Source organism: Bombus fervidus, chromosome 2 (assembly GCF_041682495.2).
Source record: "Bombus fervidus isolate BK054 chromosome 2, iyBomFerv1, whole genome shotgun sequence".
NCBI classification, from domain to species: domain Eukaryota; kingdom Metazoa; phylum Arthropoda; class Insecta; order Hymenoptera; family Apidae; genus Bombus; species Bombus fervidus.
The window spans coordinates 5,870,626-5,898,347 of record NC_091518.1 but is presented as its reverse complement, the minus strand read 5'-3'; the positions used below and the strand labels follow the sequence as shown (position 1 = coordinate 5,898,347).

The following is a 27,722-nucleotide window of genomic DNA, read 5'->3' as shown; positions in this document are numbered from 1 at the left end:
TATGGTACATACAAAATGTATAGAACCATTATTTCGTAATTCAAAATTATTTTTTCAGGTTTCTATCGCGTAAATTATGACAATGCTTCCTGGTATCGCATTATCGATGTTTTAAATAGTAAGAACTATCAGAACATACATGTCCTTAACAGAGCCGCTCTGGTTGACGATTTGTTGAATTTAGCAAGAGCTGGTTTGCTTAATTACCGAACTGCTTTGGATGGTTTGCAATATATTACACAAGAAAGGAATTACTTGCCATTCAAGGCTGCATTCTCTGGGATCACGTATCTTGATCAACGATTATCTGGAGATAATGAATATTATAAACATTTCAAGGTTTGTTAACGTACCGTATAGTTATTCTATATTTTTAAACGTATTCACGGTATACTTAAAATATAAATAGGAATGTTTCATGCCTGATGCGTTCTTAAGTGGATAATAATCTTTAAAATAATCTAAATAATGTCTCTATAGTAAATTTGTACTATGGTAATTATTTAGAAAGCTGCTGGTATCTTCGATTTTGACGATTTTTTAATATGTTGTTGAAAACAACTTTTCCTTTGCGTATTACCGCCAAATTCTTCTAATTTTCGAAATATTTGCAAAAAGCTGTCAGGATCACTACAGCGAATTCTGCTCATGTATGTGTATCTGTGACACAGTTCACAAGCAGACCCGACGCGTTTGACGTTCCGCCTGGTGATCTGTTCATATGCATCAGCCATTGATTTCTTTATCTTTCTACCATACTTTACAATTTTAAAGGCTTTTCCAATTGCGACTAGTTGCGCACGATTTGCCAAATATTGCGACTGATTACGAGTCGCGCGCGACGCCAAACAAAAATCAATTTGATTCTTTTTAATATAACCATATATATAGGAAATGATATAGTGCTAGTAGGTTTGGTAACAGTATGATTGTTACAATATCGTTTGATGCTCCGTCAATCTATGTTTACGCAGTCACTATTCGTTACTAATTACTCTCGTTACAATGGTTCTCTTTTAAATACATTGACCACACTCCTTAATAACGCTGACAACATCCCTTGACAACGCTGACAACACTCCCAGACAATCCGTCCACGATATTGCACTATACTACATTTCTACATACATTTTTAAACACATTAATCAATAAGTCATTACATGACTTATAAAAAGGCTAGTAACTTATTTATGTCGAGAAAATATTAGTACTGATCAAGAAAATTTTGGGGAAAGCTGAGAAACATAAATAAAGTAATTAAATTTTAGATTTTTATCAAACATTAACAGCCACATATGTGTGTACTATCATGAAATGAAATCAGAAATAAAACGTCTCATCATTATAATATTAATTATTTATATTAAAGGTATCATGAATTATAATGTTATATATTATTATAGAACAATTGTTGCACAGGGTCTTCGACTAGAGACTTAAAAAATTTAAGGGCTAATCCTTAAAGATAAAATGAAATAAAAATCAAGAATAAAAAAATTACTTTTCGGCTTTGCTTTTTAGTTGTTGATATTTAAAACTTAGCCCCGTGTGATTTTTTTGTGGACACCCATGGGTGGGACAATTGTGGTGCGTGTCTGAATTTTGTACAAAAATTGTTTAGATATATTGTTATTAGTTAATTAACTATGGAGGCAAAGGATTAGAATAAACGTTAATCTCTACTCGAAAATCCCATGAGACGGTTTTCGATATGCTGTTATAGATTTTAATGAGTAGACAGGAATAACGTTTAATCAACGATTTTTCATACAAGACGTCGCTTAGAATGGTTTACGTTTTCAAATGTCATAATTTTCCTTTCTGTGACTTGTGCGAGGTAAGCTGTTCCTTATGCATCATTCGATTTGAGGATCCCTGTGCACCACGCTGCCTAGGCTGACCTACCTGATTGAGTTCATGTAAGGAGGTTCACTCGCGCACAGGGATATCTGAGCTAATTTTTAATTGCCAATAATTAGAAAACAAAGCCGGAAACATAATTTTTTTATTCCTGATATTTATCTTCTTTTAACTTCAAGAATCATCCTTTAAACATTTTTACACTTGTAGCCGAACACCATGCATATGTAAGAAAAAAATTTATATAGGGAAAAGTTATTCAAAATATCGACTTCTGCAACATATCCAAAAATCATTGATATCGGAGGGTAATTAAAGTTTCAACCCGGTATTTGTTATAATATTCGATTGAAATTCGTAGTTAAATTTAAAAAAAATTCGAAAATAATGTACGTTTATACATAGAATTAGTATTCTTTTCCTGCTTTTTGCCAATGACATTTTACTATAAATTGAGTTTGCTATATATTATAATCGAGTTTTCAAAACTCTTCTTCTGCCACTATTAGTGATGAATCAATCTAAGTAGTTGTTATAGGTTTTTAATGGTAGTTTTGTGGCATTATACAATTTTGTAAAAATCAAAATAGATAACATGCGGACCATGTTTTATTCGGTGGATAAGATAAATGGGATAGAAGTGGCAGAACATTCCATTTAACCACTATTTTTTATTTCAACATTGTTTTGTTGAAACAAGTTACCCGTTTTATTGCAATTTGCATTGTAATTTCTAGATGTCTCTCATAGATTACTGTATTTATTTATATAATTCAACTACATATAGCTCCTATTTGTTCAAATTTTATGTTTTTTTATATGATAGATATTCATAACAAAAAAATTCCCTCCCATTTTAGAAAAATATAAAATGAAATTCGTCAGAAACAACAGGAACTTTTCGAACAACTTAATAGGTGAAATAAAGTTTTATTTACAATTAGATTGAAAAAAAATTTTTAATCGTAATGGAAATATTCAGACTGCGTAACTCATGCCGATTTTCCAATTATAATCTCTGCAATTAATTGGTAATTCTTATAGGAATTTGTTCTCGACCTCATCAAAGATGTATACAAGGATATTGGGTATGTGGACCGTCCAAGTGACGATAGATTAACAGTATTATTGAGAGGTGAATTGAACAAGTGGGCTTGCAACTATGGTCACAAAACCTGCGTGCAGACATTCACTAGAATGTTCCAACAATGGAAAAAATATAACATAACGTAAGGGAATTAAAATGATTGTCGATATTATTTAAGCCTGGAACAAATTTAATAAGCGATCTCAAAACAGGTATTTTCGTATAACACGGTATTATATGAATTTGTGTTATATACATGGAATTACTGATATAAAATGCAGAATTATATTATTATGAGAAAAATATATCGGTTTTGTACTTTCAAATTATTTTGTGTACTCATCTGTTTTCGTTTTCTTTGTAACTAAATGGATCAACAATACATGAACTTGCACTCAGTCACTTATTTTTAATAATCAATAATTAAATGTATAAATAAATCAATGTATAATAATACTATATATAATTGTTTCTACAATAATACTGAGATAAATACAGTTTAATACACTCATTTTTAACTATAGATCACTCATATCTGAATCTGAACTCCTATCTTATTGTTGCAATCTAATAGAAAATTGTAAAACCTCCAACATAGTATTTCAATTCTAAAACATATTAACAGTCATATATATTCTTAAACAGAATAGTTATACTAAATTAGTAATTAAGAAATAGAATTACCAACTAACTCGAGATTACAATATTTTACTTGTGGCAAATATTTTATTTGTGAAATAACAAAAATGTATATAATTGTGGTGGTAAATTAATAATCAATTTCGCCTATTACTATATCTTTTAGGATTAAACCCAACCAGCGACCTGTCGCATATTGCATGGGCGTGAAATATGGAACGAAAGAAGACTGGGAATTCTTATGGAATAAATATAATAATTCAAACTCCGCAACTGAACAAATGGTTATACTAGAAGCACTCGGTTGTACCGAGGACGCTGTTCTCTTAGAGAAGTCAGAATCCTATTCTTGCTTTTATTATTAGACAGTCGATGTTTGTGCAAATTGATATTATGGATATCATTAAATAAGTGATATTAAATAAGAATCTAAATAGAAACTTGCTTTGTCCCCTAAATATTGTAACGTATGCTTTAGTTCGGATATTATGCATATGTACATGCATTTACATACAATGATATTATACATGTATATATATGCCCATACAAAAATATATACATGTATAATATCATTGTATATATATATAATCCGTATATATAGCATTTTGACATCTTTAAACATCAGAAATGCATAAACATTCGTAGTTTGTTTATTAAATATAGAGATGTATCGTTTAGGGTTCACGATTTTGTTATATTACTTTTACAGATACCTGTTATACGCGCTAAAGAATTTTGAAGAAAGTAGAATTCGAATGCAAGACAATTCTGCCGTATTCTCCGCAGTTCACAGTTCCAGTATTTTTGGCGCAGAGTTTGTGTTGAATTTCGTCGCGAAACATTCCACTGAAATGATCAAATTGTATGTTTCAAGCTTAACAAAAAAATGTATCGTTTCATATCTTCTATTAGTGCTACTTACTTGTTGTTATAGTAAATATTGATATAATATAATTTAATTCTACACTTTACTTCTTTGGAAAAGTCGTAGCGTTTCCAAAATTGCTAAAAATATGCTAACTTGGGAGAAATATTTCTAGGATATTACAATAAATGTAGCAATTAGTGAGACAAATTTAAGACTAAGTAGTCGAAAAGGCGTTTCTTAATAAGACATCATTAAACTATAATTGGACAATACCTTAAAAATATTGGATCTCATCCCCAACTAAAATGTTCAACTTCAACAGTTGTTCAACTTTATCAAATTTATCATTTATTCTTTCCACATTTTTTTTTAATGTCAAGAAATAAAATAATGAAGAGTACTGCAAAACCATTTGAATTAATCAATTACCAAAACGAACGAAAAGTTCTTTAGCAATATAAAATTTAAGTAACAGTATTACAATTTTATTAATTTTGTTAAACACAAAGTTTTTTAAACACAAAAAATTCTAATTCTACTACCTTTAAGTCTTTCTTCATTTTCTTATAAATTTTTCAAATATGTTATCTTTAAATTTATCTTAAATTGCGCTGCGAATTCTCCAAACAAGTACTTTTTAAAATAATTTTTCTTAAATTTCAACATGAATTTTTTAGCAGTCCAATAAATATTAATATTAATATAATAAAACACCTGTTTCAGTTATAACGGAACAGAGACAATTTCAAGTATCTTGTCATCAGCCTCGAAACGTTTCTCCACTCAAAAATTAGTGGATAAATTTGAAAATATGATCAAGCAACACCAAGTTGAATTCAAGAATATCTTAGATTCGTTGAACAATTCGTTAGAACTAACAAAATACGAATTGTTGTGGTTGAAAAAGTACACTAGACCAATTATGTCATGGATAATTGATTTCAATGACAAGCACCGCCAAGATACGGATTATTATCGTCTACCCACGAGCATTACTCCTAACTCTTATTCCATCTGGATAACCACTGATTTAAGCGAACTCGACAATTTTACATTCAAAGGATCAGTGAAGATTAAAGCAACCGTTACGAACAAAACGAAGAATATCACTTTACATTCGGCAGACTTAATCCATGAAAAGATGTCCGTGGTTGTAGACAGTCAGAATGTGACTATTGTAAAACCTGATGTTCACGAAAAGTATGATTTCCTAGTACTCGAGTTAGAAAAAGAATTGCAAGTTGGACAAAAATTAGTTATTACGATAGATTATAGAGGATATTTAAATGAGAAAGAGATGCGTGGATTTTATAGAAGTTCGTACATTGATGAAGATGGTCAAACAAGGTAACGAATTTATTCACACTACTATCGATAAATATTTAGACACTTGGTGCAATTTGATCGAAAAATTTATATTTTTGTTATATTGTGAAGGTTATAACGAAATAATTCTAAAACAAGGAACACACCTCTATTCTATTTACAAAAAGTATTGGAATATACTCCTATTTTAATAAGTAATTAAGTGTTTTTATCAAATACTGCAAATACTTATGTTTTATAATATTATTATAGTACATTAGAAATATATATTGAGGTTACTCCCAACATTGAACAGACGTAATTTTTGCACATTCGAAGTCATTCAACTCAACTATCTACGTAGGACCAATTTTCATCCAACCTAAATGTTGTTTTATTTATACTAGTTGAGATTTTTTTCAATAGCCTCTACTAGTCATTTAACGTAAAATCAGTGCTCAATCTTAGATTAAAGAGTTTTACTTGAAATATACCTTTATACCAACTTTGTAAAAAAGGAAGGTATCTCAAGTCGACACTTATCTTCTTTTTATGTATGCTGACTTCTCCGAAACTGTATGACCAATGGGGATGTGTCTTTTTGCATTCCATAGGGCATGTTCTTCCGGCATGATCCAGCGACAACATTCTTTTTTGCATTTGTCAAACTATTTTTTTGCAAAAATCCAATTTTTATATATATTCATTGATTACTCAGGATTGAATTGTGCTATCGAAATGAAACCTTCCGCATCGTCTAGGGGTAATCAGCCCGTTTACAAAATTTCTTCAATTTGTTCATTGTGAACTATTGTTATTGCAAAGAATTTGGTGTTCACCAATTTCATCTACGTATATTCAGTGATGGCTCTACAATTGTTGAACTAATATCAATATGAGTCCAAAGAAGCAATCTGGGAAAGCATTTCAAATTGCGTTTTTCAATATAGGCTTCATTCGATTCGTGTTTCCGTCGCAGGAACTATTATTCTGCGGATTTGTTTTTGGGCATATGTTAATTTTTATTACGAAATAATATGTAACGCACTATTGAATTATAGAAATATCCTTTTTTATCATTATTCAAAGTATATCGGTGACGGAGTACAGTTGCTTTATTCCTTATTCGCATGCGGAGCTGAACAGTTTTTTATTCATCAATAAGAATTAAGAATTGAAGTAAATAATAAATAGATAAAAATAAATTACCGTCTTATTAATGACAATGGAAATCGTTTTACGGTTGCCCTGTAGTATTGATCGCTCCACTAAGAAATATGAAATAACAACTTTTTCGAAAAGAATGTTACCAAGTCGGACATGCGCTAAAAAGTATGAAATAATTTATACTTTATTTAGGCACATATGCAGCAACGATTAAGATTACTCATTTAGTTACTCAACGGCATATTAAACATACTACAACCTTCTTGAAGGCGGCTCAAAAATTAAAAACGCAACTCAGTCATTGTAACGATTGTATTTTGAACTATTGGCAAGCTTGCTGTATATATAATTCTACTAACTTGTACACTATTAACACATCAAGCATAATTTGTATTCGCGCGTATATACAAGCGACGGTTTTCAATTTGACCGCTATTAAAACATGTTCTTTGTGACATTGCGTTATAATGTAGTATAGTGTAATTTAACGCAATTAAATATGAACTTGTTGAAATTTGAATAATATAAATATAAACGAGTTGAACTTTTCCAGTATGGCGCTCAAGTATTGTTATACTAGAAGCATTTTAAGGCGTTTTGCGTCGCCTTCAAAAAGCTTGCAGTATATTTAATATGCTGTTTAGTAAGTGATAATAAAAACAAGTGATCCCAACCGTTGTTACAAATACAAATAAAATATAAATTATTTCATACTTCTTAGCACACGTCGAAATCGGTAATATTTTTTTCTCAAAAGATCTTTTATATACATTTGCAATAATATGGACGCGCAGAAACACTTATGGACAAGAACTTATGTACCTCGTATTTTTCTATTTATGCACGAGATTACGGATTTTTAAAAATATCACAATATTTTGTGTAAAGTTGTTGGCTTTAAGTCACTGGATATATGTAAGATATTTAGTAATATCCCCGATTTTGTTAGAGTTTTGTGTAATGAAAACAATTTGGTTTATTTAACAGATGGTTAGCTGCCACGCACATGGAACCAGTTGGAGCTCGAAAGATGTTTCCTTGTTTCGATGAACCAGCAATGAAGGCAAACTTCACAATGAATGTCCTGATACCACAGAACTACACCGCTATTAGCAATATGCCAGTGGAATATACGCATCAAAATCAGTATGTAACACTTTTTTCTTTAATACTAAAAAAATAGAAATATTTTATTTTATATGAACTCATATAACATTTGTTTATGCTTTTCAATTGTTTCACATAAACTATAAATATACCATACTTTAATTTTAATCTATTTACTTTCCAAGAAATAATATGTGACATAAATATTACAGTGCTGATCTTCTAAATCTTGATAAATACACTATATTAGAGATTATGTTTAATAAAAGTGCAATCACTGTAAATTTCGTAGATAATTCATCTGCTATCACTTAATCGCTTGAGGAGCGAATATGTTTAAAATTCTGTCATAAAATCCCAAGTATTCCTCTTACCAGTTTGAATTGAAAATGTAAAATAAAATTCGTTCGTTTAAGACCCCGTTTTGAAGGAAATTATGTTTGAACATGTTTAGTTGAAAATTAGCTCCGTGCATGTGTAATCGATAAATTTTCAAATTCGCGTTTCTTCAAAAAGAAACTTCCAATGCAAATATTTTTATATGACCTTGGTTCATAAATTTAAGGTCAAGGTATTAAATATATATTTAATATTATAATTTTATTTACAACAATTACAACAATTACAATATGTGGGGGTGATTCACGAAACGGTTGCCACGATATATTTAACTTTGTGCTGACAATTTAATAAAAAAATTTGACGACAGAAGATAATTAGTATCAAACAAAGAATTTACTGATGTAAATAAAGTAGTTAAAAGGTGCCATTTCTTCACGAAAAAATGAAACCAAAAAAAGGGTATTTTGTAAATAGCACTATATATATGTACATGTCTCTTGTTATATTTTTATATTATACTACAAAATGAATTCAGTTATGTGGTAACATACAGAATGTCCCATTTGAAGTTATAGCTCATTTAGAAAAAAGTTTCAAATGAAACTTATCCTCTTTCGGGAGGGGAGTATCTTATGGTGGTCACAAATCTCCTCTAAGTGGACATGCTTCCGATATTTCAAAGTGACCTTTATTTTTTTGTACGGCAGTGCATGTGTTTTATTTAGATAGAGGTATAGTCCGTTTCGTGAAGAATTTATCGACCTATAATATATTTTTATGTTCCAAGATCATTCAAAGTTATTTATTGTTGTTTAACGCCTACCTTCGTTGGATGTCCGGAAATTGTCTTTTATCTTCTGTATTCAAAAGAATGACCTTGGACATCAATATAATTATTTACTCTATCCCTAAATGATAGAGGTACCCTTTCGAAAGCAATAGAACTAATTCTCCCAAATTCTTCGCGTTCTCCCAAAATCATCACTTTGAAATCTCGGAAGCATGTCCATCTAGAGAAGATTTGCGACCACCTTTCCGAAACAGAGTAAGTTTCATTTGAAACATCTTTTTAAACGAGCTACAGTTTGGGAAATAATTGCGTACAAAGCTTCAAATGAGACAGCCTGAATATTATTTCAACCGTCTGATGCTATAATAATTTATAATTTGTTTTTGTATTACCGTCTACGACTATCAGATAACTAAAATGATACATTTACTGTATCATATATCATATAAATTACATAAAAGTATGTTAAGAAAGGTATATGGTGCTATTTGAAAGATACAAAATGACATCTATCATTTTATGAAACGATGATGCTTTTGAAAGTTACTTTTTACATCAGCAAATCCTTCGATTAATGCTAATGGATTTTTGCTCGAGAAATATATATTTATTAAACTAACAATAAAAGGTAACTCAGATAATGGCGTCCGATGTGTGAACCACCTGATGGAATATTATTAATTTCACGAAATCAAATAGGTACATAAAAATATTAATATAATCAATATCGTCACTTATTATCGGAACTCGATATAAAAGAAATTGTTCTCGTTATTCAAAGTGCAAAACCAATCAGTTAATGGTTGATTAGTTCATAATCGTCAACGATAAAATGAGTCACTTGATCAAACTTTTGCAGGAACACAACGAAGACAATTATTTTTAAAGAAACTCCCAAAATGTCGACGTACTTAGTGGCTCTGATAATTTCTGACTTTGTTTCGGTGAAAGACGCCGGGGAAATTCATGGAGTATGGACAAGACGAAACGCAATCGAAGATGGAAAATATGCTCTATCTGTTATGAACCCTCTCGTTAATTTTTACGAGATGGCAGTGAATATCCCATACCAGTTGCCTAAACTCGACATGGTTGCGTTACCCGATTTTGTGTCAGGTGCAATGGAAAATTGGGGTCTCTTGACATATAAAGAAAGAAACATACTATATGATCATGATTTATCGACCACAGCATCAAAACAGAGTATAGTAAACGTGATATCACACGAAATCTCTCATCAGTGGTTTGGAAACCTTGTCAGTCCAAAATGGTGGAAATATACATGGTTGAATGAAGGCTTTGCAAGGTATTTCCAGTATTTTGGAACTGAACATGTAAGTATACTTATATGTAGGAATTATATTGTAAACTTTCGACAATATTGATATTTATGCTACATTTTTAATTCTTGGAATATATGTATACTAAGTTGATGCACAGTTTTTAACGAGGTCAACTATTTGTTTGTTTTAACTATTTTTAAATAATATAAAATATATCGATTCAGATAATTCTTAATTTAAAATTAGAAATTTTCATATTAAAGTAAACTATATTTTTTGCTATTATTTATCTTGAAGCGACGTTTATTATACAACAATCTATTATTTTAAAAAATGTTTACGCATGTAATATCTTGGAGAGACTTCATTTTATAGATAGATATCAGACAGTTAAATTTATTATAATTCTTTTAAATCTAAAGTTTTTTCTATTTCTATGTCTGACAAACAAAGTATCTCATAAAACATTGAAACAAATTTTAGTCGTTATTTGAAAATTGTTCTAAATATTGTCAATGTGTTTCATGTTATAAGGAAAGTTTTTCCGTTACATGTATACATATGTATGTAATATTCTCCTGAGGAAAAATGTCTTGAAATTTGATAAAAATTTGTTCTAAATTATATGTGATATTATACTTAAACTTTTCACATATATTTTAAACAAAGTTTTGAAAGTATTATGTTAATATTTAACTCTACTCAGTTCTTTTTATCTTTTTGTATAATTTAATTAGTTAGGCAATTTAAGTTTCAAAAGATCATTACTTCATTGCTTTAAAAATATAAATTGTACTATATTGGTATAATTACTAATTATATCAATGTTCCAATTATAATTTCAAATGTACTTCTATGAATTCGTACAATATTAAAAAGTTCTCTTAAAATATTTGTCATAATAGTAGGCTTTTAAAATTAAATTCTAACATTTCTTAAACCTTCTTCTTAATTTGTCAAATTCGATACTTCTACAATGGCACTCATGACAGAGAATGATTCAGAATTAAATATAAAATATATCTCTTTTATTAGACATAACATTAATCATATTTACTTAATTGTCAATATTTAAACTGCACAAATATCCTGTCTTCAATTCGTGTATGTTGTACATTTCCCAAAAGCTAAACATATAAATGTTTCTTTAACAAATTATTTTTTGTTATCTAACTGATTAACTTATCACTGCATTCCATACTTTTATTTTAGTCATAAAAGTGATACAACATTATTGATTAATAATAAAATTTATTAGGTGAAACTTAATAAATGGTCTTTGGAGGCTCAGTTTGTTGTGGAACAGCTTCATTCAGCTTTTGAAACAGATAGTTCAATATCCACTCATGCTATGACCCATGATGTCTGGAATCCAACACAAATTAGAGGAATATTCGATTCGATATCTTACGCAAAAGCTGCTAGCGTGATAAGAATGATAGAAAAAGTATTGGGTCGTCGTCCATTTTATGAAGCTCTTGCTAATTACTTAAAGAAACGGTAAGATTTGGACTAACAATAAATAAAAGATAAAGTGGTATAGTAGTTTCAAAGACATTACTTCCTCACATGTAACTGAATCTCTTAACCCGTTATTAGTCTAGCTTGAGGGAGATTCGAGCAAATCGATTTTTTATATTTGACACCAGAGGTGCAAGAAACCTTAACACTAATATTTGTACTAAACGATACTTGTTAATGATCGAGCTAATAAATTTTTCCCTTTGCTGAAATATGTCGAAAATATCACTTGCGTTCCTTTGGCGCCAAGTGTCTCAATTAAATCCTAAAGTTACCCGTAATTCAATTACATATGTATATATGAATGGACTGATAATTGTTCTCAAGAAAGGAAAATCAATTAATACAATCAATCACATATATACATATGTACTCTACACATAGCCAAAGCTTCATAATTTCCGGGTTGGGAATCTACCTTCGCCGATTGCTAATCATAAATTAAATGAAAATGTAATTAAAATAACATAATAAAAATAAGCAAGCACAGGTATAATTATGTTTCAATTTCAAAAAAAAAAAAAAAAGGACATTAACATTATCGAAAGTTTCTATAAAGCAGGATTTTGATAATATAATTATTCTTTTAGACAATATGATGTAGCTACGCCAGAAGACCTTATTGATGCAATTAGCGAAGAAGTTGAAGATCAGAAAATAAAAAATTCAATTCCCGATATTATGAACAGCTGGACTACTCAGCCTGGTTATCCTGTAGTTCATGCTAACATAGATAATAATCGTTTAACGCTGAGACAACAGAGATTCTTCTTGAATCCAGAAGAATCGTCAACTGATCGTATTTGGTATATTCCTATCAGTTGGACGAATCTTAACGATTCGGACTTTCAAGACACAAAACCAAAATACTGGTTCAAGAGTGTTCAAGAAAGTATTATATTACCAAGTAGTGATTTCTACTTGCTAAACGTTCAACAATCAGGTAAATAGTTGTACAAATATCCTATTTTATGAACAATTTTTAAAGGATTGTTTTGGAACTTACTCTGAACAAAATTTGTGCTTAATAATAAGCAATTTTACAACCTTGTTACATAGAAAATGTTTTATTTCATAAAGTATGACTCAGCATCTTCATTTATAAGTATTACACCACTTACGGAAGAATACAACACTGAAAGATTTTTGGAAAATTATTAAAATGAATTGTGAAATAATTATTATCTCGTTTAAAGGCTTAGAGCGTAAAGAATCTAATAATGTAAAAAATGCTGAAAATCATATTAAAAATCTAAACCATTACAAGTAGTAAAATTGAATACTTATCTTGTGTATAAAACATAATATGATATAATATAGTAATAAAATAGTATAAGTATTATACTACTTTAGTTTTACCGCTATGTAGACCATTATACATTACTTAAATATTACGCTATGTAGATTATGTAGATTGTGGACTGTGGATCTTTATACATTTATAAAAGAAAAGATCGCTAGAATGCATGTGAATTGCAAAAATATAAAAAATATCTAAGGTAGAGTAAGTACTCGTTATTAAAACATATTATAATATAAAATAAAAAACATTAAAAAATATTATAATAGATAAAACAAATCACCATTTTAAATTTCATTTCTTTATTTATATCTGTTTATAAAGACACGCGTTCCTTATCTACTAACACATATTTCATTTTTACCTAATACAAATATAAAACAAATTGTTTCCAGGGTATTATCGGGTAAACTATGCACCTGATAATTGGAAAGACATAATCAAGTTTTTGAAAAGTGATCGATTTAATATAATACACGAAATTAATCGTGCAGCACTCATTGATGATTTGTTAAATCTTGGCAGAGCAGGATATGTTGATTACTCTACTGTTTTAAGTGCAACACAATATTTAAGCAAGGAAACCAACTACATTCCATGGCGTGCATTTTTCAACGGCTTGACTTATTTGCATAAACAATTTGAAGGAAAGGAAAGTTACAAAGCGTTTGTGGTATGTATTACAAAGTAAAAAGTAAAGGAAAAAAGCAAGAAATGTCATAAAATAATTGAGGATACAAGAGATAAACATGATAAGGCACATATTCAATTTTTTTTTATAAAAGAATGCTATTTAATAGGCTATTAATTAATTGCATATCATTAAAATTGTTCTTTTGTATGATTTTATGATGAAATGTTTATATACTTATCCTAGTCTTATAATATTGCACATAATCTTGCATAATATGCATTTGATTCTTTTTGCAAAACTTTGTAGATCTATGATTTGATTTTTCAAGGCTTAAAAGTTTGCTCGCTTTTCAATTTTATGCACACATCTATATATAGGAAATCGTAACAATTTAAATAAAATTTGTGTCATATTACTTAATTATAGGATGTTTAATTTTAATTTGTAGATCCTATGTTTTACGTCATAAATAACATCTGTAATTTTTGCACGTACAGTACATAATACAAATTAAAACGAAGCAAATTTTGAAATTCTGAAAAGTAATAACCTAAATTCTTATCCGCCATCTGTGAAATGAAAGTTAAATAATTAGCAAAAGAGCTAAAAAATTATCACTCTACCGCGTGATCTTTAGTTTTCGTTAAGAAAATCAAATTTGAAAACGTTAGTCTTGTAGTAGAGAAAACAAGGTCCATTGAATTTAAAAATCGTTTATATCAACGTTTACGCTAAAGTTCCAGTTATCTGGCTTCATAGAAGAACAAATATTTTCTATAGCTGGAATTCATATAATATGAATTCACGTTCAGAAAAGTAGATTCGATACAGAGGAATCTTTAACATTTAATAAATTGTTCATTAATTAAATTTCCATTCGAATCAGTAAAGTTTAAATAAATGGGGTTTTGTTACTTTAATTTTGATACTCTAATTGAGTATCAAAGATAAATTTACAATAAAAATAATTATGTATTTATATTATTTTAATTTTAAGCTGAACGCGGCTTAAGCTGTAGCTTATGATATTATAATTTACCATATAAATTAATATCTTTGGGAAAATAGAGAAGATTTTCGTAATATTTTTTTATGATTTAGATATGTCTAAATCTCATTTGAAAGAGTTAATTTAATTTTGTATTGGGAAATGTTACTACAATTAAGATCTACAGACAGGACACAGTTACAGTGTATGCACTTATCTGGCTTATTTTTAGTTATAAGATTGTATTAGTTTAGTGTATCCAATTTTAAGTTTGGTGAGAAGAACTTGTTATTTCCTACTAAAAAAAAGTGCTGGACTTTTATCAAATATATCTCTACCTGTATTGAATGGAGGTGCATTTCTCCAAAAATCGTTTCTCTTCACATATCTTCAGAAGTAAAAGTCAAGAGGATTTAAATCTAGGAACCAAAGTATAGGTTCTCTTTGACTGATTCATCTATTTCTAAAACAGCTAGTTAAGTGCTCATGCACTGCGTTGGTAAAATATGGTGGTGCAACACTCTACATGAATCATCTCTTAATGGATGTGGATTTTCACGTTCCCAGAAATGTTCATTGTGTATATTTGTTATTCCACATTTATAAAATGTTTCCACATCGGTAAATAATATCCTGGCGGAGAAATTGGAGTTGCGTTGGATTTTTCGACTCATCCATTTGCGAAATTCTTTTCTTCTAAGAAAATCTTCTATTTTTAACTCCTGAACTTTCTGAAAGCTATGCAGGTGTGGATTTCCCCCCTTCAATACAGACCATACGGTGTTGTTGATATCTTCTTCAATAGCAATAATGCTTATACTTAACCTGAGATTTTCTTGAATACTATGCAGTATTCTATCTCCCAGATCCGGATCGTCGTGTTGAATTCGACCGCCAGATTTCGCAGATTTCAATGCACCTGTATGCCGCGATCGTTGGGTTATTTTGCAAAATATCTTTACACAGTATAGTCCTATTAGGATATTCTTCCCCGTATAATCCCCGTTGCGCTTTTGTACTATAATCCAAATGTATATGACATTTTGTAATAAAAATGGCGCTATAAATAACAAACGACGTATAGTACTGCTCCACTACATGCAATACTCACTACAGTAACATACTCCTATCTGAATTTTTTCTAGTTGCTTTCTTCTTGTTTTTATGTTTTTGATTTGCTCAATATATCCTGATTCATGCTTGTACTGTTGATGTCGAAGCTAGAGAGGCTATTGGAGCCTTTAGCCTTATCAAGTTTTGTTCGTTTGCTGGATTTTGATTCATTTCAACTAATATCAGTTTCAAGGATTTCATTAACTGTATTTTCTGTATTTTGGTTTGATTGAGCGTTGTGGTCTATATGTTATTGATTTTGTACATTTAGAGTGGTTATGGTTTGTAGTTTCTTCTAATATGTTGAGGTTATCAGATGTATGTGAATACAAAGGAACGCGTGGATAAATTGTAAGGTAGAAAATATACTTTAAATACTGAAGTGTAAATACAAGTCGAAATATAATTGAGCTGATCCAGATCCGCACGCTAGCAGTGTTACCCTATGACTGAAAACCCCGAAGCCAACGTTGCCTGTGTACTGTTTATGGTCTGCCTTCGACTCAGTCTTTTGTCTATGCGCTGTCGATGGCTTCAGTGCTTGAGAAAACTAAAATACCAGATGTAGAGTTTTCCTAGAAGCGGTGACCACTTCGACACCCTCCCTAAAATTCTACATCCCTACATACAATTATCTCTTCGTAAATATTTGAAGCTTAACTTCGTCAATGCCTTTCTCTTTACCATTCAAATTAATTTATTACTACGAGAAGATCATGTAGAAATTTTCTTTTTCTTTTTTTTCTTTTTTTTCTTTTTTTTTTTTTTTTTTTTTACAAGTGATAACTACTTCAACATAATGCAATACCCAATAAGTTGATATTATCGCTCTGCGTGTCCGTACAGTCTTTTGCTGAATGCCACATTTGTTCGCATAAAAAACATTTAAGCTTTGGAGATTGGATAAATCCAGTAAGTGATATTTTCGTATTTTATTTTGATTACTTCTAGTTATATGCAACATCTAATTACTGCTTATGTGTGAAAAAATCTTCCTCAATTCTTAAGAACGCCACTAATGTTTCCTAGTAATGCATGTGAAATCGTTGAATAAACATTAAACAGTATGATTCTTTGGTATCTGTGTAACGAAATCAAGCTTGAAGATTGAAACCATTTATTTATATCGCATTGTAGTTGTTGGTAATTTATTTGACTAGTTCTCCAGTAGCAAGAAAAACGCAAATTCCATCGCTAGAAATTCTTCAAATAAAATGTATTTTTCTTGAATTTGTAATTTTGTCAATTACAAATGCATAGTCTTTAATTTGAATTCCATCTTTGGCCTCGATAACTATAGCTTGATCTTTCCTTGGAAAGCAATCACATAGAACATCACTTTTGCAACTGGAAAGATTGACTGTTGGACATTGAATAGGAACTGTCTTTTTTTTTTTTTTATTTGCGTTTACTTTACAATCAATTCTCGTTAGAGAATTTTAAGTAAATTTATGTGACGTGGTACTATGACATGATTAATAAGTGTTTATAATATGTTTGATTCTACTTGAATCTAGTGCTTAGGTCTAAGGTGTAATGTCTTTTTAGCCTGCGGATCTGTTCCGACGTGTCGAGTAGTCAAGTAATTAGAGGGTTTTGATGGTTGTTAACTCTTGTGCTGTGTCTATTGCTGAATTAGGATAATACTTCTTTGACTGTGGGTATCTTGAGGTCGTGACGTATTGTTTCTTTGGTGAAGTACCAAGGTGCATCTATTAGGAATCTTAAGGTTTTCGATTGGAATCGTTGGAGAATTTCTATGTTGGAGTTGCTCGCTGTTCCCCATAGTCGGATCCCATAAGTCCAAACAGGATTTAATATGGCTTTCTATAGCATTATTTTACTTTGCATGTTTAACTTGGAGCGACTGCCAATCAACTAGCAGAATTTTTTTAATTTTGTTTTCAATTCTTTGGATTTATCTACGATGTGCCGTTTCCATGTCATTCTTCTATCTAGAATCATGCCCAGATATCTGACTGAATCTTTGTTTGGTATTGGAATATTATTTATGGTCACTTGCAGGCAGGATTGTTTTCGCAGTGTGAAAACTATATGACTGGATTTATTATCATTTATTTTGAAGCGCCATTTGTGCAACCATTCTTCCATGGAGTCGAGACCTCGCTGAAGAGTTGAGGAGGCAATTATCGGGTCTGAGCGGGGTGGTAATAAAGCTGTGTCATCAACAAATGTCGCTGTGGTTATCTCTGTCGAAGTTGGTAAATCTGCAGTGTAGATGTTGAACAGCAGGGGTCCGAGAACACTGCCTTGGGGTATGACAACTTCTATTGGAAATGTTGAAGTTATAGCGTCTAAGTATTTTACCATGAATTGTCTATTGATTAAGTAGGACTTTAGGATGGTGTAGTAGGCGTGTGGTAGGATTTTCTTTAGTTTGAACAATAGTCCGTGCCATACTTTGTCGAATGCCTGTTGAATATCTAGAAATATAGCAGTACAATATTTTTTCTTTTCTAAGTCTTGGGTGATCTTGTGAGTTAAACGATGAATTTGCTCTATCATAGAATGTTGCTTTCGGAAACCGAATTGGTGATCTGGCAGAGTTTTTAGATCCTCTAAGAGTGGAAGGAGTCGTATCATTAGCATCTTCTCGAATAGTTTGGATAAGGTGGGATAAGAAGACTAATTGGGCGATAAGAGCTGGTTTCATGTATTGGTTTTCCAGGTTTGCGAATGAGAGTAATCAATGATATTTTCCAAGTTTTGGGATAGTATTGAAGGCGGAGAATTGCATTAAAGATGGAAGTGATGATTGCAATCCCTTTTACGGGAAGCTCCTTAATGGCTTTGTTACTTATCAGATCATGCCCCGTTGCTTTTTTGGGATTTAGACGACGGATTAATTCTATGACTTCTTGAGATGAGAAAGGCTCAGTAGGAGAAGACATCTTGAAGGGAGAGTGCAGGTATTCAGTTATTTCATCTGGAGTAGTGGGGGAATGTGGTTTGAAGACGTTGGTTAGATGACTGGCAAACAAGTTAGCTTTTTGTGTAGGGCTACGCGCCCATTCACCTTGCGGACAGCGAATTGGAGGGATTGTTAGGGGAGGACAAGAGAGTTTCCTGGATGCCTTCCGTAGTGAGAGGTTGCATTATTTAGCTTTCGCTTGTCGTCGGGTGTTCCATGACTCTGCCACATTCTTCTAAGTCTGAGTTTTTCTATGACTTTTTTTTAATATGTGGTGGGGATATTCGTGTTTATTGTCGAAGCTCTTCATAGGTGTGGAAGAACGGATAGCGTTTACTATGCTGGTGGTGTTTAGGTATTCGGCGGCTGCTTCTACATCTTCGTTTGTTTTTAAGCGAATTCAGGCTGATGTTGTATGATTGAAGATTTCCCTAAAGAGTTGCCAGTTGGTGAGTTGGTTGTGAATAAAGCCATTAGGTAGATTTTCAATAATTGTTGAGTTAATTATTGCTATTACGGGTAAATGATCTGAAGAAAGTTCCACAGAAGATTTGATTTGGACATATCTTGGCGAGATGTTTTTGGTTATGAAGAAGTTTAATAAGTCAGGTAGTTTGTTATTGTCAGTGGGCCAGTAAGTGGATTCGTTTGTACTGAGGTAATTAAGTCTGTTGGTGTTTACACTGTTCAGTAGATCTTTACCTCCTACTGTAGTAAGTCTGCTGCCCTATTGGGTATGTTTAGCGTTGTAGTCTCCTCCTGCTATGGATCTATTGCCGAGGTCTTCGAGGAAGTTATCGAAGTCCTCTTTAGAGATAGAATGTCTAGGAGGACAGTATACTGCTGACGTGGTGATTAGACCATGCCAATATTCCATTGCTACGTTTGTGGCTTGGAGGTAGTCCTTCTGGTATGATGGAAGCTCATAATGTTTTATGCTGGTTTCTATGATAATTCCGGTGCCGCCATGGGCTTTTCCGCTAGGATGTTGGGTATGATAGAAGTTATAACCATTTATTCTTAGGTAATTTTTATCGGTGAAGTGGGTTTCAGATATGAGCATTACATGAATTTGTTGTTGTTTTAAGAAGAATTCTAGTTCGTATTTGTGCTGAGCTGGACCGTTGGCATTCCAAAGAGCTATGTGTAATGGTTTTATTTTACGTCGCAGTGTAGTTTGCTCACAAGGAGTGCAAGCAGTGATAGCAAGCTTTTAAATTGCTCTGATTGTTGTTCGATTAGTTTTTCAAACCTGTCGAGATTATTCGTGTTTTGTGGACTGGGAACTGGGACTGGAATATTTTGGGAATGTTCATTATGGATTATCTTTCCGCTTTGTACTCCTTGAACTACCTGAGCATAGGAGATTTAAGGAGTAGATAGTTTTTGTGGGCTGGGTGTTGGAATCGTGAGGTCCTTTACTCTGGGTTTGGGGTACTTGTTGTTATATAAGGTCTTGTAGGCTGAGCAGCCTTTGTAGTTCGCAGGGTGCTCTCCTTGACAGTGGATACATTTCGCAGGAGTTTCTGCTGATTTAGTGCATTGGTCTGTAGAATGAGGACCTGCACATTTGACGCAACAGTATTTGCGGTTGCAATATTTTTGCGTGTATCTCTGGCACCTTTTGTACTGAACTATCTCTTTTTTTGTAAAATGTGGTTCGAATTTTATTACTGAGTTCATTAATCAGTTGATATTATAGATTTCTTTGTTGTTTGGTTTTTGCTTTAAATCAACAAAGAATAAAGATAGTGGGTTTTTTTGTGATTCTGTGTCTTATATTGCTGATATTGGTAACTTTATGTCCAAGATTTTGGAGTTCGTATTTCAGTTTATCTAAGTTAGCAGAGTGGTGAATGTTGCGTAATACCACTCGAAAGGGTCTTTCTTGTTTTAGTTGACAAGTGTGGAATTTAGCGTTCAGGGTTTTTAGCAGCTTTGTTAGTTTTCTATAAAAGTCTGGATTAGTCGGCAGAATTTTAACCTGATTGTTTTTAATTTTTAGTTGACAATCTTCTTTGTTGATGTCTTTCTCGATGGACTTGATCATTGTTTGGATATCGATGACGTGTGTGGATTCTAGTAGTTCGAATCTGTTGTAAGTGGAGATATTCATATTTTTGTTGAGTGAGTCTGCTTGCGTTTTTTGTTTGTCATTTGTATGGTTTGGGAGGTGGGACAGTTTGTCCTTTTGCCACGGAGGAGGGAGAATAAAGCGGTTATAGCTTTGTTCGAGTGAGCTAGTTCTAGATGTTTGGGCCATCTTCGAGCTAGTTAATTCAAATTGAAATAACTAGTCGAGAGGTTATGATTCGGATTGGAGATTAGAAGAGTCTGATTATTCACTATTAAGTTTAGAAGCACTTGTTTTATTTTGATTTCACTTCACTTTCGACGGAGGGTCGTCATTTGTATTGTGAACTGCACTAAGCACTAGACACACACGTGTTCACGCTTCGGCAGTCGACGGCTGAATGAATAGGAACAGTGACTATAGGTACATGACTTCCGTAGTCAAAAACTATTTCATAATTTTCCTATACCGAGATGCAATTTATCTAATACAATGTATTACTTTTAACCATTCGCTGATTATTAATCACTAACATTTTAGTTCAAGAAACATTTATTATTATAAAATCACTTCGACAATAGACTGAATGTATAGAACTCACGGAACGGTTTGTTAATACGTTTTGATTCAACGCGCTCTCCTCGAGACTGCTTTTCGTTTATTTATTATGGACCTTATTATTTTTCTAACATAGAAGTAGAAAAATTGAGAATATTTTCTGTCTTTATCCGGTTATCGGATGTAATGAATCAAATCATACCATAAATAATATATATCGTCTCTTATTTTTTATTTTAAATTTGTAAGCTAAAATTAGAGATTCACACTCATACAAAAGAAGTATTACTCATAGAATCAATAAAAAAATCATTGACACTAACAAAGATAGTTCTGGAAAATAAAAGATGATACATATAAAAGATGATACATACAAAAGATATAAACAAATATGATAAAATTTTTTCATTTTGAAATTACATACATATGTATATAAACATTACGTATAAGAATGTTTCTTATGGAATACTAATACTTCTTCTTTATTAATCTTTACGATTCGACATTTCTGTAATCTCAACTATCAGCTATAAAATACGCTATACACCTTAAAATCAGTAAAAATGTAAAAATTTAAATACTTTATTTAATATAAATTATAAATTATTTAATATAAAATACAATTATGCCACGTTCAAAGTATATGAATTACTTACTTTTATTACTATTACATTGCAGCGATATCTAAGCTCGCTCTTAACACCGGTATATAATAAACTTGGATTTGAGGATAAGGAAAATGATGACCACGTCACCTTGTTGTTCAGATCACACATTCGCAAGTGGGCATGTCAAATAAACATAACAAACTGCAAATCTCGAGCTTTATCTTATTTTAACGCTTGGACCAACAATGAAATAACAATGGCAAGGTCAATATTATTTCTAATTAAATAACGTAATTTTCAACGAAAGTTTTCAAGTTTACAATTGAATTGCTTAGTATTTAAAAATCCTATATGTTTATACAATATATACTACTATATATTACCATATATTAATGAAAATTTTACATTAACGAACAAAAGTTTACTTTATTTTATTAAGTTTTATTTTATATATATCATTAATAGAATCATATATTTAATACAAGATTATTTTTATTTTTATATACTTCAATTTTATTGTATATAGTTGTCATAAAAATACGCGCACAATAGGATTTTTTATGGCACTTACTTAAGTATAGATTAACAAAATATTATTATTTCAATATTCAATATTGAAATATTGAATATTGCCGCAATTGCTTTATACAATTTTGCAAATTAAAGCTACCATTTTTATTTTAAATTTAAACTGAATTAATTAAAATACTGTATTACGTGTATCATTTGATAATTAAAAAAAGAATAGAGTGGACAGTATCACAAAAATTGTAAAATATAATGAAATTATCTTAAATATATAAAATATATCTTAAATTAAGTCATCTGAAACGTTGATAAACAAGGTTGTACGTATTAAGAATGTTATATTCTTTGAATTTCTGAATTACATAAATTTTTTGTCATAAATAACTATGCAGAGTTACATTGTTTCGCGCCTTAAACAATTGAAGCTCTTTTTCAAATATCTCAAATACTTTGACATAAGGAGTCTTATTTTGATTATTTGCGTTTATTATTTCAATTTGTGTAAAAGTTATATCTGCGATATTTTCACTACTATTACGCAAAGTGTTAATTTATCGCAGAGCCAAATATAATTTTTTACATGTGTTCGGTAGAGTACAATATATAGTTCTATAATAAAATCAATACAGTACTATAATAAATTTTTCTATCTCTTATCTTATTAAGTTTCTTTTTTGCAAATATATATAAGGAGGTTTGCGGGAGGTACTAATGTATTTACAAACTATGCTAAAACAGATGTTCAACGGATATTATTTTTCAGCTTTCCACCCAATATTCGTAGTGTATCGTATTGCACGGTTGCTGAACAAAATGATCCTGAATCCTGGAATCGTTTGTGGGGACTTTATTCAGATACGACATTTCCTGCACAAAAGTTAATAATTCTCCAATCTTTAGCCTGCGCTACTAAAGACGAATTTCTTGACCAGTAAGTTTTTATTTATTAATCTTTATATATAAAACATTGAGAACAAATATGGATTGAGGCCAGTTTTTTCGAATTTGAGTTTATAGTATCAATTGACTTTACTAAGCTATATTAATCATGCAAAAATGGAGTAATTCATGTTTCACAAATCAAATAACAGTATAATAAATAATAGCAATGATAATAGATAATATAACGGAATCGTTCGATTCAATATTACTCAATATTTTGATCTCGCGTTTATTTTAAGCAATCAATTACTCAGTTTCTTGAATGTTGGGGTTAATTCATTTTTGTCCTCATGTAATCTGTAGAGTATTATAAGAAGTAACGTCTAAGACATTATGATTATATTCTCATTTGACTCAATAAAAAAATTAATATATGATACGAATAGTTGGTTTAAAGATATAATTAATACAAAACAATATAATAGGTAATTGACTGTTTAAATAATTTTGTGATTTTTGTGAAGTGTATGTTTCTAATTAATATTTTGCAACTCCTGCACATATTTTCAGATTTGTGTCAAACTATACAAATGTGACCACGATAGTTGAACCATATTACAAAATCTTTTATACAATACACATAATATACGTATAAGAAGAGTTTCCATAAGTTAACATATATGTAGTTCTTCGGAATTCGGAATTTTCAATAATACATCGCGTTTTGTTTTAACGCGACATATCAAGAAGATTCCGGTTCATATTTTTAGGCCAGACCTGAATTTCCTGAAAAAGTTTCAAGAATTTTCAATGTTCACAAAACATCTGAACAGAGGCCAACATACTATCAAAAACACGTTTGAAATCTAGAGAACCACTATGTCATCTGATAAACATCGTGATAGTGTAAAATTTAAAAGTTCTCATAAGTATACAAATACTTTCGTGAGTCACTATTAGTGAATCTTATAATCAATAATGAGTTAGTAAGTTCTATAATCCATGAAAAACACAAAAATTTATTTTCACGTTTGTAAAAGATATTCTCGATATCTCTTCCTCCCATTTCAATATAAAGTGTTATAAATTTGTATACTCTACTCGATGTACTTTTTCAAAAGAAAACATATTTTTCATGTTTTACATTACACGACATATATGAGAATATTGTAGTAGTATGTTTTTTTATTCCATTATCGTATGTTCACAGTCTTATTATGTGTTGCTAAACCATGAATATTCATGCAAATGCACAATTTCAAAGAATGCGAGTAGAGTAATGAAACCTCGATAAAAATGTATATTAGATGATTATAAAACTGTGTTCTTTATTTCGCATCTTTTGTATTTTAATAATTGTTCAAGTATGTGAATTTCTTAAGAAATGAGTTTTGTAGCGTATTTTCATTTTCAATACATAGTAAGGTTCCTACGCGATTTTATTGTACATTGAACGATGTTTCTTTCACTTTCTGTTTTCTTCTTTCTAGTATAACATCGAAAGGATTGAAATTTAGGATACGTTCATTGGATATTTTTTATTTCTTTAGATGAGCACTATATATATGTACATAAACTACACTGCCCTCCTTAGTAAAATTATCCTACCTACAATTTTGAAACTGAGGAAAACTAAAGTTTTTTGTTGTTTTCTTTTTTGTGCTAGTTTTTTTTTTTTTTTCTTCATTAAATTTTCTTCATTCAATACTTATGTCATTATTTTATAAAAACATGTATAATATCTTTGATATGTAAAAAACACGGGGCAATATTTCTGTATATTTAAAAAAATGAGCAAATGCTAAACATTTCAGTTAAAAATACAAAGACATCGTAGTCAATCGAAGATAAATACGTAGTACATATAACATTTTAGATTTTTTGTTGTAAAAGCTTGTACAGGATTTTAAAAAGTTATTTGTCATGGCTATTAGACTTTTATTCCTCGTGACGACTTCTACACGATGCAATAAAATAATTTGTCCTCACACTTCAAGAAGCAGGTCAATTTTGTAGTAACTCTTTTCAAGTGTGAAATAATTTTTAAACACCATATACATATCTCATTGTTAACTTTTACATGTAGAGTGTATTACGTTTACTTGTTTATCTTTTCTTTTTCCAAGGTTACTTCACACAGTACTCACAGATAAGCGGGTACGATTTGAAGATAGTTCAAGCGTTTTCACTTCCGTTATTAATTCGGGCCCGAAGGGAGTCGAATTCGTAATAAATTTCATTGAAAAAAATTACGAAAAAATGATCAGCTAGTAAGTAAAGTATTGTAAGTAAACTATACAAAAATTATTTGGCTTTCGCAGTAATAATTAAAATCATTTTGCAATATTGTTTCTGCAGCTTCCAGCAAATTTCCAGTGTCAACAGTATCGTAAACGCGATTGGGAAAAAAGTATTCACAAATAAAATTTATGCAAAGGTAATTTATTCTTTTTGTATAATCATTATATTCGTTCCAAACGAATCATTCTTTTCAAAAGATTATTATACCTAAATACGAGATTTTTATCATAATATTGGATATGCGAATCTTTTATTTATCTTAAGATTCTGCAATATGTAGCATAAATTTTAAACCAGAGCTGTCTTGCATAATTGAGGTAATATTATTAGTGCCATTCTACAAGTTACAAATTAGCTGATTATTTTATTTAAGAAAAAATTATAAACTATATATAAACAAGAATTGTAATTTGTTAATTTATTAATATTATTAATTGTTAAATTGGTTATTCAAGAATGCTCAGATAGTAATTTTTTATAATTATTTCTGAGATTAACCTCGCTTTCTATAAATGTGCCTAATTCTAATGAACGAGGGTATATATTGTAATTCCTCAACAAATTTAACATCGTTATTTCACATTCTTCGAATGTTATCGATTAAATTTTAACTAATCATTCTTTTCGCAGTATGTCGAGTTACTCAATTTCCTAGACAAGAAACAGCCAATGGAAAACTTCAAGGCTTTCTCGGATTACGCAAAACACGAATTAAAATGGGGCCAAGAGAATATCCCAGGGATATTCCAGTGGATCGAGGAACAATATCCATCGATGAATTATCGTTTACCAAAATCATTTTCTCCATTAAGATACAATATTACATTGTCTCCATATTTTGCCGAAAACAATTTTATATTTACTGGCAGAGTACAAATAGAAATGGAACGTAACGTAGATTATATATCCCATATAGTCCTTCATTCCAGCAAACTTGAAATCACAGGGCTCTCATTGCAATCGAAAAACTCGACTTCAAACAATGAAAACAGCGTAAGCGGTCTGCAACAAAATAATGATACTGAGACGCTCACAATATTCATGAAGAGATTCATTCAAGCTAACGAACTTGTTCTTGATATCATATTTACTGGTAAATTGAACGATAATATGGAAGGATTTTATCGAAGTTACTATATCACCGATGAAGGAAACATTCGGTGAGTAAGGACTTTGGAGTAAGATTTTAAGACAAACAATTAGATTCCGGATATTTATGCAAATTCATATTTTTACAAATACAAATAAAGAAATAAAATCTAAATATTCTAAATCGAATAATTTTTAGTATTATCTCTGTCGGTATATTTGTACCTATTGGAATTTTATATAAATGCAAAAACACTCACAGTTGTATTCTGTAAACAATACTTCAATTGTTTCATGTTAAATTATTTCTGTTTAGTCACTCAGACGTCAGAAAATGAACAAAAATGGACTTACTATTTTTTCCGCATAGTTTTCATATATATTCCAATTATTAAAATGGAATAAAAGTTTCTGTTTCACAAATAAGTCCACAGTCCACAACAATATAATATATGTATATATATAATACTAATATATAAAATTATATATGTATTATATATATATTAATATATATTAAAAGATTTATGTACATATTAATTAATTAAATCCAAGTATATTAAGTTACGTATCATTTAGTAGTACTTTCAGATTACAAAAATCACAAAAATTTTATATATTATTATAAAAATGAAATGTGTAGAGTCATGTAAAGCAACACTTCACTGGAAAATAAGGACATGTGTCAATACATCTTATAGCTACTTAACACATGAAATTAACTTTTTGTTTATTTCATATAATTAATT

The 27,722-nt window shown here is 30.5% G+C and overlaps 1 protein-coding gene across 4 annotated transcripts in view; it reads left to right on the top strand.

The window, feature by feature from the left end:
• Positions 1 to 27,722, top strand: part of LOC139993061 (putative aminopeptidase-2) — a 73,126-nt gene that overhangs the window by 12,102 nt on the left and 33,302 nt on the right. For all 4 annotated transcript variants that reach the window (XM_072014491.1, XM_072014476.1, XM_072014470.1 and 1 more), the window contains 15 exons: positions 59 to 339; positions 2,905 to 3,089; positions 3,753 to 3,920; positions 4,296 to 4,448; positions 5,178 to 5,801; positions 7,914 to 8,072; positions 10,025 to 10,499; positions 11,707 to 11,948; positions 12,560 to 12,912; positions 13,665 to 13,942; positions 22,247 to 22,440; positions 23,468 to 23,635; positions 25,713 to 25,856; positions 25,945 to 26,023; positions 26,518 to 27,047. In XM_072014491.1, coding sequence (XP_071870592.1) covers positions 59 to 339; positions 2,905 to 3,089; positions 3,753 to 3,920; positions 4,296 to 4,448; positions 5,178 to 5,801; positions 7,914 to 8,072; positions 10,025 to 10,499; positions 11,707 to 11,948; positions 12,560 to 12,912; positions 13,665 to 13,942; positions 22,247 to 22,440; positions 23,468 to 23,635; positions 25,713 to 25,856; positions 25,945 to 26,023; positions 26,518 to 27,047 — 4,033 coding nt within the window. The remainder of the gene's footprint in view (positions 1 to 58; positions 340 to 2,904; positions 3,090 to 3,752; positions 3,921 to 4,295; positions 4,449 to 5,177; positions 5,802 to 7,913; positions 8,073 to 10,024; positions 10,500 to 11,706; positions 11,949 to 12,559; positions 12,913 to 13,664; positions 13,943 to 22,246; positions 22,441 to 23,467; positions 23,636 to 25,712; positions 25,857 to 25,944; positions 26,024 to 26,517; positions 27,048 to 27,722) is intronic.